Source organism: Vanacampus margaritifer, chromosome 2 (genome assembly GCF_051991255.1).
Source record: "Vanacampus margaritifer isolate UIUO_Vmar chromosome 2, RoL_Vmar_1.0, whole genome shotgun sequence".
NCBI classification, from domain to species: Eukaryota; Metazoa; Chordata; class Actinopteri; order Syngnathiformes; family Syngnathidae; genus Vanacampus; species Vanacampus margaritifer.
In genome coordinates, this window is record NC_135433.1 from 56,675,266 (window position 1) to 56,690,667 (window position 15,402).

At 39.4% G+C, this 15,402-nt stretch overlaps 2 protein-coding genes across 17 annotated transcripts in view; one reads left to right on the forward strand and one right to left on the reverse strand.

Moving 5' to 3' along the window:
* dus1l (dihydrouridine synthase 1-like (S. cerevisiae)) overlaps positions 1 to 8,325 on the reverse strand; it is a 54,840-nt gene extending 46,515 nt beyond the window's left edge. For 2 of the 8 annotated variants that reach the window (XM_077555746.1, XM_077555745.1), the window contains exon 1: positions 7,108 to 7,313. The gene's annotated coding sequence lies outside the window, so the exon portion shown is untranslated. Of the gene's footprint in view, positions 1 to 94; positions 114 to 7,107; positions 7,314 to 8,066 lie in introns of those variants that run through there. The other 6 variants (XM_077555748.1, XM_077555751.1, XM_077555747.1 and 3 more) reach the window with 6 other exon arrangements.
* engase (endo-beta-N-acetylglucosaminidase) overlaps positions 7,311 to 15,402 on the forward strand; it is a 56,328-nt gene continuing 48,236 nt past the window's right edge. Inside the window, exons 1-3 of one of the 9 annotated variants that reach the window (XM_077555734.1) lie at positions 7,311 to 7,433; positions 12,645 to 12,724; positions 12,849 to 13,050. In XM_077555734.1, coding sequence (XP_077411860.1) covers positions 7,408 to 7,433; positions 12,645 to 12,724; positions 12,849 to 13,050 — 308 coding nt within the window. In that variant the 5' untranslated portion in view covers positions 7,311 to 7,407. The other 8 variants (XM_077555736.1, XM_077555739.1, XM_077555742.1 and 5 more) reach the window with 8 other exon arrangements.

Sequence of the window (15,402 nt, forward strand, 5' to 3'; positions counted from 1 at the left end):
TTTATAAAAATATATCCCCCCCTCCAAAAAAAAATAAAAAAAAATGTGCCGCGACCAGATATACCGCATGTAACATTAGTTTGCTATCACTCACTTTTCTTGTGGCTCATGAGGTTAGAGGAGACGCAAGTAGCAGGACTGAGAACTCCCACCCAAGTAGATTTCAAATCTGTGGGAAACACTGTATAAAAAATTTTTGGGACAAAACATTCTTTGGACATTATTGGAACACATGCATCTATTTTCTACTACTAATTAAGTACCAATGATTGTCACACGAGCCTAAGTGGGGGGAAATTCATTCTCTGCATTTGACCCATCCCCTGAGGGAGCGGTGAGCAGCAGCAGGCCGCGCTCGGGAATCATTTGGTGGGTAACCCCCCAATTCCAACCTTTAATGCTGAGTGTCAAGCAGGGCAGCAATGGGTCCTATTTTTACAGTCTTTGGTATGACCCTGCCGGGGATTGAACCCACAACCTTCCAGTCTCAGGGTGGACACTCTACCACTAGTCCACTGAGCTGGTATGTTCATAGTCATGGGCTGAGTTGTGTCGGAACACGTTACATTTACACCGTTACATTTACTTGAGTAACTTGTCTAGTACTGTAGTTTCATTCAATCGTTTTTCTAGTATTTTTATTGCACATTTATTGCACTCACTACTTTTGATTGTATCTTAATTCTTAGGCACTATTTCATAAATTGTGCAATTAACATCAGTGGCTGGCTCGCAATTAATAGTGTGTGATGTATAGTATTTTATTTTGAAATACAACATCAAATTTGAATGAAAGGACTTTGGTTAGAGTCCTGGGGTGAGCGAGTGTCCCGTAGAGCTGGTCTATTGGGATATTGGGTCTGTTGGGATATTTTTTTTAACTGAAAAACTGAATTCTGCTTTCATTGTGAATTTATGCTACAGGATCGCCGATGGTACAGTTTTAACAGCATCTCTGATTGGCTAGGCGGGGCAGTTAATTTATAAAACGAATACAATACACTTTTCCACCGAGTGAAAAGCTATGGTAGTAAAGTTATATTTTTTCCCTTTACTGGGTTACCAAATGACATGATAAAGCCACAGGGCCCCATGGACTATAATTAGGGATACACGATAATATCAGCGGCCGATAATTATCTCACGTTGTGGCCAACTCCTCAACACCTCCCCTCTCCTACAGTGGTGTCGCATGTTTGTGACATCATAATGCGCGCGACCTCTTGTTCACAGTTCACACTACAGACCAAGCATCATGGCGACGTGGCAGTTGCCAGTCTGGCCGTTCTTTATGGTGTCTCCAAAAAATGTTACCCTCGCATTTTGCAACAAATGCGCTGCAGAAGTTCCACGGGGAGGAAAAAAGGCATCAAGCTTCAACACATCAAATGTGATGTCACATTAAAATTCGCCATCGTGAGCATTTATGGACGCAATACGAAGACGCCTGTTCTGCTAAACCGAAACCAAGCAGTGGGAGTCACAGCAAACGCGATGCAAATGGCTTGTTAAGTATTGAGGAAGCGCTAAAGAAGAAGGACAAGCTTGACAGAAAAGACACGAGGGCAACAGCACTTGACGACAAAATCCTCCAATTTATTACGGTTGGTGACCAACCTTTTTCAGTAAGATGTTGGATTTCGCTTGTTAATGCAACACGTTGAGCCGCGCTATGACATTCCGATTTGCGCGCAAATACTTGTCAGCCCCCTGCACTAGCGTTGACAGCGAACGCTTGTTTTCTGCTGCTGGGATAGTCATGGACGGGAAAAGAAACCGGTTTAAATGTGACAAAGCAGAGATTATACTTTTTGTCCCAAAAAAAATCTCCCACTCATCCGCCCTGAATTAAATGCAAAACTGAGTAGCACTTTTGATTGAATTCACAAAATTCAATAAAGTACAGACGTGCAATAGTTTTTTAATTGTTCATTTGCACTTTATTTTTTGGAACCCTGAGATCTCTTTATGTTTCACTTTTATTTTTGGGGAACCCTGATCTCTTTATGTTTTATTACTGAACTGAATTTATTGCCTTTCTGAAGAGGCAGGCACTCTTATATTTTGCTATATTTTTCTGTCAGGGATTTGACTTATGTATTTTGCAAATACTGTCAGGGATTTGACTTAGCTTGGTGTTAAAGTTAAAAGGCAATGCCAAAATGTTACAGGCAACCACAATACATTAATTATACCAAGCCTTTCACAGTGATCAATGTAAAACATACAGGCATAACCGCCAATGGTTCCACTGTCTGGAATAAAACCAACCAGAACCGCGCACAGGATTGACTAAAACATTGATAACGTCAGTTTTTGACCTGGATGCCCTACACATAAAACTCAACATCAAATTACGCAGAGTAGCAGAGCAAGTATGTACACCGACACTCGCAAACAAATGACTGGCGCTTGAGCTTTTTGAAGCTCTCAACAGCAGCCACATGGTGTCATTATAAGCTACTGTGAGTTTTCTCATGCTTTCTTGCTTATAGCTGTACCACAAATGGGCAGTATACAGAGATGTACAATATGCTCTAAAGAATGAGATTTTAACAGATACTGAGCACATACTAAATTTACGACACAGCATACTGTATTTGCTTGGGCATACAGTTTCCAACGCTACCTGTAAATGTACTTGTCGTCCGACAAGTCACTTGAAATAATATGGCCCAAATGTTATTTCACTGCACACACAGTGTGTTGCCAGCCAAATGAAAGTCTGGAAATGTTGAATGTCTGACTTCTCTACTTGTGACCATCATGACCTTACTCTTTTCAGCATTGTATCTTATATCAAAATCAGCGCCATACTGTGTGCATATTTTTTTAAATGCTGTAGGCCAGCACTGTATGGGTTAAAAATTACCAGGTCATCCGCATATATTAGATGGTTAACCAGTACATCACCAATCCTGTACCATTCGCATTTAAAATCAAATCAAATTAAATAAAAGTCGTTTATATATACATTAAAAAGGAAAGGAGACAATATTCCACCCTGACGGACACCACTGGTGATGTGGAAGGGAACTGAAGTTGCGTTGCCCCATCTCACTCTCATAGTCTGATGAGAGTACCAGTAAGCTAAGATCCCCAAATTTTTTTTAAAGGGACCCCATATTTAGACAAGTTTGAAAATAATTTGTCGTGGTTAACGCAATCAAATGCTTTAGAAGCATCAATACAACATATAAACATCGTTGAGTTATGCCTAGCATTGTAACATAGTTTGTAACATTGTTACATTATGACAGTTAAAGCCCATTTGGAAGGAATGAACAGGACTTCATTTAATTAATTTAGTATGCCTCGATCCCTTAAACTAACTAGCGCTGAACGCATGTGCAGTGATACTTGCTTGCCTTGGCAAATCAGCTCCTCTATGGAGAAAAGTGTGTGTCTTTATTTTCATTCAAACAAAAAAGGGATTTGCAATCAAAACATTACAAACTAAAAAAAAAATTCAAACAAACAAAAAAGGGATTTCAAATAAACAAAATATTTGCAAACAAAAAAAACTCATTGCCAACAAAACGAATGTATTTGTTTTGTTTGTTTTTTACTTTTGCAAGCAAGGTTTTAGGTTTTGTTTGCAACTCCTGATTTTTGTTTGCAAATCTGTTTTGCAGTTGCGAATGTTTTGCGGTGAATCTGTTTTTTAGTTGTAAATCTTTTTCCGACTTGTGTGGGCGGTGTCCTCCGCTCAACCGATGATAGAAGCCTTTTTATTCGTCAGCTTGGAAGCCGCTGCGACAACGTTTATTGGTCAGCTAGGAATGGGGGTGTGACATTGTCCGTCTGACTCTTCCTGGCTCCTATATTTGCCGCCAACATCGAGGTAAATATTGCTTCGTCTTTTCTTTTCTTTTTACTTTTCTGTTTTAGTTTAATCTTATATTTATCTAAAAGCAACCCTTGAGCTATCGTTTATCCGGTACTTTGGTCTAACCATTACAATTAGCGTAATCACTCACTCAGCATGGCTTAGCCATGCTAGTTAGCTAGTCTGATACCTGACTCATTCAGGAAGCTATGTTATATCGAAACACACAAATATACGGCTCACTGGGATAGCTGTTAGTATAAAGTTTTGTTGTTGTTTTTTTTTACTCATAAAGAAACATTTGCATTTGCTTCACATACAAGCAGGACTGGAGTCGCATTTATTTACAGTAGCTGCTTCCCCTGCATCTTGGATGTTTGAAGTAGAGATTAAATCTGTGATAATTCTGTGATTATTATTATTTATTGTGCCTGTTTGTTTACTGTACAAGTCAAGTTGAAAAAGTGGGTGAATCTGAGCAATAATAAACGTTTCTAGGTATACAAAACACAAATAAATGTAAAATAGTAGACAATTTCCCTTTATACCACTGTGGAGAATCAAGGTAATTCAGTTTCAGAAAGAAAAATGGTTTCCTCCACTTTCTGTTTAGTGTCAAGGTCTGATTTATGGACATACACTAAAGGTTATCAAGTTAGTTCATCTGATTACAGTTTGCTCTTGATTTGGTTCTGAATGTGTACATAGGATTCAGGTTCTACTCAGTGGAGGGGCAGCTCTATTACAGGGGGGTTACAGGGCCAACCCAAAACAGAAAATGTCCAGAACTATTTGCCTTATTTTCTTTACCAGTAGCAAGATTTTAAAAATAACATTATATAAACAATGTGTAACTACTAGCATGCCTGATTGGTTTTGCCATGTTTAACTCTTTGACTGCCAAAAACGTTTAATAACGTTTAGTAAAATCCAAATGAGGGCTGCCAAAAACGTTAAAAGACGTTAACTATGTTTTTTTGGGGAAACGGGTGGAGGAAAGCCTTGGCCAGCTGTGCTGAAAGTATCAAGCAGATCGAGTTAGTATAATGACTATTTTTGGGCACTAGATGGCAGCGATGACTCTCTTTGGACAAGATCGGGTAGGCGTCAGTAGAAGACGTGAGGCGGAGCTAGAGTGTTAAGGGGAGAATGGCTGAGGAAGCGAAAATGGCGACCGGTTGCAAGCAACTCACGCTTGAGCATTTTTTTCAAAGACGAAAAGCATCGACCAATGCTAAAGAGCACATTGATGACGACGATGATGATGATGGTGACTCCGAGGTTGACGCCGAAGTTGGAAGCGTTGACGCGGCGGCTATAATCACGTCGTAAAGCCTCACCGGCTAGCGATGCTAACGCCGGAAAACGCGGTGCACAACCGAGCACTTCTGCACAGGCGGACGTTCAATCGGACGATGAAGAGTACCCCGAGTCCAATGCATATTCATCGGAGGAGTGGGTACAGTCTGATCACGGAGAAGACACTGGTTCTGGACTACGATGCCACCACGAATGGAGTGGATAAGATGGATCAGAAGATCTCTTAAAACCCGGTATAGGAAGTGAAGGACATGAGGAAGCCAGACGTAACACCAGGTCACTGTATCATGATCCTGAGAGTAGACTTGATGGCAACATGGCCAAACACACACTGCAGTATATACCTGCTACTCCCCGGAAAAAAAGGCCAGCAAGAAAGTGTAGAGTCTGCACGCGAAGGGGCAATCGCAGTGAAACTAATCTGTGGTGTCAAATTCACTAGAGTGCATGAAATAATATTGTTTCACAAAAAGCTTGATTTCTCCGTATTTTGGTCCAAAAGAGAGCATTTGGGTGAAACTAACCATTTTCTATTGTTGATAACTGAAAAACGGAATAAGGTAGAAACTAACTTTTTTTTTCTGATGAAAGATGAGAGTTCAATGTTTCATTTGGATTTTCTGTGGACCTTGAAAGATCAGTCAAAATGCTTAAATCAGCTGGCACCCACAGCATCCCTTTTCTGAAAACGTTTGGCAATCAAAAAGTTAATAATTTAAAATGGAAAAAAAATAAACGTGTTCCTTGCATCTTTCTTATTTTCTGTATGTGGCCCCCAGAGAAAAAAGTTTGGGCACCCCTGCTGTACAAGAAACAGGTCATGGCAGTTGTATTGGTGGGAAAAGTGTCCATAACCAGAGGTAATTTGTATGTAAGTGCAAGAGCATTATATAAGTCATTGTCTATACAAAAAAAGCCATATATTTGTGTGTTTCGACTGCCAAGAACATACCTTTATGAATGAGTCAGGTAGCAGACTATCAGAGCTAACTAGCATGGCTAAGCAATCCTGAGTGAGTAATTACGCTGATTGTAATGGTTAGACCAAAGCACCGGATAAATGACAGATCAAGGGTTGCTTTTAGATAAATACAAGATATAACTTAAACAAAAAAGTTTTTAAAAAAACAACAACAACATTTACCTCGATGTTGGCAGCAAATGTCGGAGCGAGGAAGAGTCAGATGGATATTGTCACACCCCCATTCCTAGCTGACCAATGAACGTTGCCGGAGCGGCTTCCAAACTGACCAATGAAAAGGCTTCTATCATCGGTTGAGCGGAGGACAGTGCAGAAGAACCGCAAAACAGATTCGCAACCAAAAGTCAGGAGTTGCAAACAAAACCTAAAAACTTGCTAGCAAAAGTTTAAAAAAGAAATACAAATCCATTAAATTTGAGTTGAAGTTTCAAATTTTCATTTGAAATCCCTTTTTTGTTTGATTGAAATTTATATGAGGTTGCAAATCCATTTTTTGTTTGATTGAAAAAAATTTTGGGGATTGCAAATCCCTTTATTGTTTGATTGAAAATAAAGACAAAAAATTCTCTCCATACGCCCCTGGCAATACACTCGTCGCGGCAAAATATAAATTGCTTTAAAAAAAAAAGGCTTGCGAGGACAGACAACATCTATAAGCCAGTGTGTGTGTGTGTATATATATATATATATATATATATATACACACACATATACATATACATATATACATACATACACACGTTTTGCTTCGCTGGCTGTTCTTAATTTGTATAAAAGTATTTTAAAAGTTGCTCTGAATGTTCTCATACATCCAGGTCATAAAAGTTTAGTCTGTCTCGTAGTGCGACGCCACATAAAGCAACGCAATCTGTGAACATGCACGATGCAGCATGCGTTCCGCTAAGAAAGTAAACGACAACCGAACAAAATTAAATCACAGGTTTCCTTGTTACATGCAACGGTGGCATATATACTCACTGTGTATATTATACAATACGTAGTAGGTCGTTGTCGTTTGTAGTGTGACAGAGTCGGGGGGAGGGGGAGGGTGCGGGGGGTGTTCGGCTGTACACCAGGTCCGTGACGTACTTCCGATCTCTTCTTCTTTTTGTGAATTTTAGTTTGTGGATAGAAAATTTACGTTTGGTGCATTCCCGCCACCTACCGGATTTGAGTGTAGAGCAGGAGAAAGGCAGCAAATAAAAAAAATCTATCCAACTCGTGAATGTAGTTTCGTTTAAATAACTAATCAATATATTCTTAACTTTGGTTGTACATGTGGTTCCAAGAAGGTTCTCAAAGGTGAATGCAAGTTGATTTTCCTTTCCTTCAGTCGTCAATTCTGTTTCTCCTTTTTTATTCCTTGATGCTGTTCAACTGTGAAATGTAAATTGAATGACAATGTGTGCCTTAACTATTTATATTTATATTTTAATTTTATTATTATTATTTTTTTAATCCTTCTTTCCTTATTTTAAGCGCTTTTCACGTGATGTCACGTGATATGCGACAAGATAAAGTAGTAAGCTAGTTGTCCGAATCGCCAAACAGAATGAGGTTACTACATATTATGCCACTGTCTAGTGCGGGACTATAAAAGTGAATGAGGGGTTAGGGGTGGACATTTTGGACACAGCCTGTGTCCTTTTTTCCCGACTTCGCAACTCGATGTTCCGAGGTAAAGCCCAGGCGTTCTCGTGCACACTACCCCTAGTATGAAGTCAGAAAAGTGACTTCCCACCTTCGACTGATGCACAAAGAACTGACAAGTACGTTTACGTTAGCTGGGCTCCAGGTGGCGGAGTGGTACCGTCACTTGCCCACGATGCAGGTTGGTGTGGGTTCGCTTCCTCGCCTGGGAGACCATGTATGTATGTATGTATGTATGTGTGTATGTGTGTGAGTGCAAAATAAACAAAAAAACGTTTACGTTACCTCCTCCCGTCGAAGTGCTGAAGATGAGTCACTTCCTCTCTGCTGTGTGAGTGTAATAAGGGCGATTTTAACCTAGTTTGATCTGAAAGAAACTGCTAAATTGAAGAGGGTGGCGCATAATACTGAAGGTAAAGTATTAATTACCTCTGCACCACTCCGCTCGCCTGGGAGACCATGTTTGTATGTGTGAGTGAGTGCAAAAGAAACAAAAACCGTTTACGTTACTTCCTCCCGTCGAAGAGCTGAAGATGAGTCACTTCCTCTCTGCTGTGTCTCGTGTAATAAGGGCGATTTTAACCTAGTTTGATCTGAAAGAAAACGCTAAATTGAAGAGGGTGGCGCATAATACTGAAGGTAAAGTATTACCTCTGCACCACTCCGCGGCATTTACAGTAGTGTTTTTATTTGTTTTATTTTTCTTGTGTTAATCGTGCTGAATTGTAATCAAGCACTTCAAAGCAAGATTTCAGGAGTTTGACAGATGCTTTGGAATTGGATGGCACAACACCAGGACGTTATCACTGTTGAAAAGGACTACGTTTGCAGCAAATTGATGAGAGAGGGTCAGAGTTTTTAAATATTCATCAGGTGGTTAAAGGCAATCTTGGAGAGGTGTTTGATGTGGGCCATAATGATTGTGGTCAAACCTTAGTCCCATGTTGGTAGAGAGAGTAATGTCCTGGTCAGAGAAAAATGATGGTGTTATGGTGGATGTTCGAATTTGGTGTGGGTGCTAATTAAGACTGCTTACATTTTTGAGCTGTTGAATTGTAGGAAGTTATGTTTCAACCATGCCTCTATCTCCTCCAGGCAAGCAGTGAGTGCGGAAAGACTCATTGAGCCATTTAAGGCCGTAAAAAGTGAATATGTTGCCCAGAATTAATGTGATAACTTGATTCTTTTTCATGTACAATTAATACCTTAATACCTTTAAAAACTATTTTTTCCACTTACTATCAACTAAAGATGCCAGTAGTGTGATGGGAAAATGGAAAGAGTACTTTGAAAAGTTCATGAATGAGGAAAATGAGAGAGAATGAAGAGTAGAAGAGTTGACTGTTGTGGACCAGGAAGTAGCAAAGATTAGTAAGGATGAAGTGAGAAGGGCATTGAAGAGGATGAAAAATGGAAAGACACTCGTTTTTGATGATATACCTGTTGAGGTATGTAAGTGTCTAGGAGAGGTAGCAGTAGAATTTCTGACTGGGCTGTTCAACAGGATCTTAGGCAGTGAAAAGATGCCTGAGGAATGGAGAAGTATGCTGGTGCCCATTTTTAAGAACAAGGGAGACGTGCAGAGTTGTGGCAACTACAGAGGAATACAGCTAATGAGCCACACAATGAAGCTATGGGAAAGAGTAGTTGAAGCTAGACTGAGGGTAGATGTGAGCATTTGTGAGCAGCAGTATGGTTTCATGCCAAAAAAAGAGTACCACAGATGCCATATTGTCTTTAAGGATGTTGATAGAGAAGTACAGATAAGGTCAGAAGGAGCTGCAAAGTGTCTTTGTAGATCTGGAGAAAGCTTATGGCAGAGTGCCCAGAGAGCAACTGTGGTTTTGTATGAGGAAGTCTGGAGTGGCAGAGAAATATGTTCAAGTGGTGCAGGACATGTATGAGGACTGTAAGACAGACTGTAGGTGTGACGGAGGACTTCAAAGTGGAGGTGGGACTACATCAAGGATCAGCTCTGAGCCCCTTTTTTTCGCTATGGTAATGGACAGAATGACAGACGAGGTAGACAGGAATCTCTTCTTTTTTTCTTTTTTTTTTCCCAGGAGAGCTCAGTATTGTTCATTCGATTTGACATCATCATTGCTCTCCTTTTTAAAAAAACAAAAAATAAATTAAAAAAAAAAGGTTTTTTTTTCCTTTCTCTTTTTTTTAATTTTTTTAATTTTTTTAAATATATATACATATACACACATATATATATATATATATATATATATATATATATATATATATATATATATATATATATATATATATATATATATATATATTTATATATTTTTTTGTATGTGGGTGAGCATGTGCGTGTGCGTGCGTGCGTGTGTGTATTCATCAGTTCACCCAAAGCCCATTAAAAAAAAATCCCATACTAATAATATAATAATAATAAATTGCCAAATGCAGAAACATCAATGTAAGTTATCACGATGTAGACAGGAATCTCTATGGACTATGATGTTTGCAGATAACATTGTGATCTGTAGTGACAGCAGGGAACTGGTAGAGGAGAAGCTAGAGGCGTGGAGGTTTGCCCTGGAAAGGAGGGGAATGAAGGTTAGCCATAGCAAGACGAAGTATCTGTGTGTGAATGAGAGGGACCCAAGTGGAAGAGTGAGGTTACAGGGAGAAGAGACCAAGAAGGTGGAGGAGTTTTAAGTATTTAGGGTCAACAGTCAAAAGTGTGGAAAAGAAGTGAAGAAGCGTGTGCAGGCAGGCTGGAACGGGTGGAGAAAAGTGTCAGGTGTAATGTGTGATAGAAGAGTTTCAGCTAAAATGAAAGAAAAAGTTTATAAAACTGTGCTGAGACCAGCGATGTTGTTTGGTCTGCAGAGGCAGAACTGGAGGTGGCAGAGATGAAGATGCTGACGTTCTCTTTGGTAGTGACCAGGATGGATAGAATAAGGAATGAGTACATCAGAGGGACAGCACATGTTAGAGGCTTTGGAGATAAAATCTGAGAGGCCAGACTGAGATGTTTTGGACATGTCCAGAGGAGAGATAGTGAGTATTTTGGCAGAAGGATGCTGAGTTTCCAAATGCCAGGCAGGAGGTCGAGAGGAAGACCTAAGAGGAGGTTTATAGATGTAGTTAAAGAGGACATGAAGGTAGTTTGTGTGAGAGCAGAGGATTCAGAGGACAGCGTTAGATGGAGGGAACTGATTCGCTGTGGTGATCCCTGAAGGGAAAAGCCGAAAGGAAAAGAAGAGGAAGAAGACAGCGTGGAATTTACTGCGCACACCGGTTGGGATCGTGTGGCATCTGAAAGGAAATTGCGTGCATGTATGTGTGTCTACGCATGATTTTATGAATCTCAATTCATTTCTGCATACATGTGAGGTTTGGGTTTCGTTCATATGTACATTTGTACACGGGTTCTCACGTACAGTTTTATAAATGAGGCCCCTGGAATTGATAAGTTGTCACTCTTTTTCTCAGGGTGTACTTTTTTGCGCTAAATATTTTTGAAAAAATTGTTAAGAAAGCTACTTTTTGTGTGTACTAATTAACAAATCTTGTTTGCAATCAATGGTCCACATTTGTGTGAGTATTTTGTAGTTTAGTACCCCCAAAAAAATCTTGATTCTGAAAGGAAACTAAAAGTGTTCATACAAATCTGTTGGGGTGTACTCGTTTATGCTGAGTACTGTACATCATACCTACGCGAGTTGAATTGAGTGGATATATCCATCCATCCATTATCTACTGTGCATGAGCATTATTAATCAACAAAATTAGCTTATGAAAAACGGTTAACAATCATGATTGGCAATAGCGTGCTAGCAATTATCATTTAAAGCAAACAAACACTACCATTTATTCACATACACATTTTCCCAAACAATATATGCTTAGCAAAGTGTTGACAACAGATGTGCCTCAACCTATGCTAAGCTAGGTTTGGCATTCTTGCAGTTTAAAGATACTGAACGTAGAAAATTCTATTTCGAATCGCTACTGCCACCTGCTGAAAAAAAAAAGAAACTGCACATACCGTTTTTCACATACACACCACGCGCATTATGTCATATCCGCAGACAGGGCGCAGGAAATTCTAACCCAAACAAATCCAGTCTGAAAACTATTTGCCAGAGGCTTGCAGGAGTACCCATTGTGAACAGCTAAGGCATAGGTGTCAAACACCGCAGTCCTGCAGGTTTTGGAGGTTTCCCTCTTCCAACACAAGCTGATTCCAACCAGCAGGATCATTATCAGGCTTATGCAGAGCTTGCTGATGAGCTGATCATATATCAGCTGTGTTGGAGAAGGGAAACGTCTAAAACCTGCAGGACTGCGGTCCTAGATAATCTACTAATTAGAAGGCATTTCAGTCATAAATGGGCAAATAAAAAGCTTATTGTAAAGTTATTTTTGGGAAAAAAGTTCCATATTGCAGCTTTAACAAATGAGTTTCCATTTCCAACTGTCACACGTTGTTAACAGGAACCCAGACTGTAATGACAAGTTTGCTCTACATGAATTACTATATTTGGTTGTTACTAATATAACTATGAGATTCATTTTTCAAAAAGTAATTTCCAGTTAAATATTTTATAGAAACTTTATTTGTACAAACGCTGCCATAGTTGTTTATGTTGCAACACATTTTGCATAGTGATGTAGAATGACCACTTGCTCTCTGCCTTGTAGCGTTCCTCAAAGAAACAACATGCATCAGGAGAGTCACCCTCCCTCATGCCGTGCTCTCGTCACTTAACAATGGTTGCTGAAATGTGATTTTGTGAGACACTGTTACTGTACACGTATATGAAAGTCGAATGTAACTCAAAACAAATGCTTTAACCTGCACTGTAAATTCCAATTTTCACTTTTGTCTCTTGCTAGGATGGAGGGTTGTTTGCATCTGCCTGGGGTCTCGCATGATGTTCATGAAGTCATCAGTTATTTGCCTTCATCTCTACCAGGTTTGTTGACTTCATCACCAGTTGTTCTTTGAAGCATGATCTACTAAACACATACAATTGTGAGTGCCAGAATATTTGAATACAGTTTGGTAAACTCCTATGGTATGTCATCTTTCCCATTCAGTGAAACATTACGATGCTGACACAACAGAACCAATTAGCTGTAGTCTTCAGACTTTGGAGGAGCTCTTGTCTTGGAAACAAAATGAGGCAAACCCCTTCAATGTGGCAGTAGTCCCATTGGCAGCGCGAGAACCTGCATTGTCTAGTTGCTTACGTCGCACCTTGGTGTCTCATGACATGATGGGTGGATACCTAGATGACAGGTATGTCTAGATATACATTAGGGCACTGTTTTCCAACCTTTAGTGAGCAAAGGCACCCATTTTGCATACATCAAATCAAACAAAAACATGACGTATGAATACTGAACAAAATGATGGACTTGTTTCTGTTTATTCACAAATGTACTCACTCAGTGTAAAATCTTTCCCTGTTTAAGCCAATACAAAGCTTATATAATCGTAGGAAGTTGTGGCTTATTCTTTTGAATGAATGGCAACATTTGGCTATATCGCTGATGTCCGAATGGAATCCTTGCATCTACAAAACCATTACTGTTTAGGAAGCCAAAAAAAGGTTTGTTGAATCATTAACTTTGCATTGTCAAAAACATTTTTCAACACTGTAGATTAGGCTTGCTCTTTACACGGTTTCATGCAGCTCTTTAAGCCCTTTTAACCAGAAAATTTTACTCAAGTAAGAGTAGCGTTACTTCAAAATAATATTACTCAAGTAAAAGTAAAAGTCCATAAGTAGTCCTAAAAAAATCACTCAAGTAAAAAAGTATTCGCTGAAAAGAATACTCAAGTACTGAATAACTGCTTGAACATGAAGTCTCATTTAATTTGAAAAACAATGTCATCAGACAGACAAAACCATAAAATTATGTGCAAATGCTAGCTTCTTCAAATCATAAAATAAAAAACTTTTGAGCTCAAACAACAGTGCAAGCAGACACATTAGCCCAATTGTTCGAATTTTTTTATTTTAGCCTCAGTGGGACACACACATTGTTATGACTCGTGTTTGTCTTTGTTTATTGAATATAGGACCACAGGTCATAAACCTGGAACAAAACAGATAAAAATAATATCACGATATAATGCTAATATTACATGTATCATTGTACATGTACTGTATACATTGTTGTTGTCGAAATGTATGGTCTATGTTGTTTCATTTGATATCAAATAACATCTATTTTTATTACAACACAGCTGATAACAATATTCGCTATTGAATGTAATCAACTACATAACACAATGCTTTGCAAGGTTGGTTTATGTGCACAACTGCTCTCTTCTGCCCGTCACAGAGTCAAACAAACGCGCGACTGTTTACTCAAGCTTCAGATAGAACTCTTCCTAGTGCCACTGCACGCAATAGTCACAGTCTCAGTAGAGATTAATTCACAAATTGTGGCGCAATTTAGGTGGCACTTTCTTAAAACGAAAACACCAAGACGTCATTTTTCAGTTGACTCTTTCGGTTTCTCGTCATGCCTGCCAGTCTTCAACCAGGGCCACATTTCCTGTATTGACCTTATGCACGTGATGTCACAGCCCTTATGGAAACGCCCCCTACGGGACACTGGACGGCAAAAGAGCCACTTGCCTGTATTGTAACCATTGAATCTCGTACAGCGTAAAGTCCTTTATCTGATTGATTATCTTATAAAATGGTCATATTTTGCTGTGCGGTCGGTTGTACAGACAGACAAAGGAGTAAACCAAATGTTGCTTATTGCATACTTACTAATGAAGACAAACATCGGCGATTTATAGACTGGCAGCCCACAAAGTATTCATGGATTTGCAGCGATCATTTTTTGCGAGGTTAGTAGATAAATGTTCATACATTTTACTAGTAAACGTACACTCTAACAAATATTGTAACATAGGTGTCGAATTGCGTGTTTCAAATCACATTAACGAGCCAGATAGTTAGCGTCCACTCCAACTGCACAAACACACAGCTTAGTTTTAAAATGTTCCTTCTTCAAAACTATTAAGTGCATTTGACATTTTAATAATGGGGGATTTCATCTTTGTGCTTGGAGTTTTTCACTCTGGAGCCGGAGTCACTGCATAGCTTGCCACTACGATAGTCATTTGTTCCATGCTAGTAAACATAGTAACATAATATCATCACTGCGTTTCAATATAGAACGGACAATGTAAAAATCAGTCAGTTAGCATGATAAACAAGTTTTACCTTTGCATTACGAGTTATATTGTCCTCCGGTGAGAGCGTAGCATCTTGTCCCAGACACTCAGCCAGCGACAAGCTTTTGAATCAGCACCGGTGTAAGGTGAAGAGATGACATTGGCTGCATAATGATATCGGTCGTGTGCTTTCGGCAAAGTCGGCGATTTGATTAACTTGGTAAAAACGGTATGCAACAGAAGCTAAGGGCTGTTTTCAAACTAGCGATCTCCAACTAAAGTAAATATCGCGCTCTATGAGTCCCGACTAAATGTGCAACTTTGACTGACAGGCAAACTTCGGTTGAAGTAGTAGATTCCATGGCTCCATGGGCAATAATAACTTTTAATTTGTAAAATAGCAGTCGTTAAGTCACGAAGTCGCTCCGGGTCACGTCCACTTCCATTCAA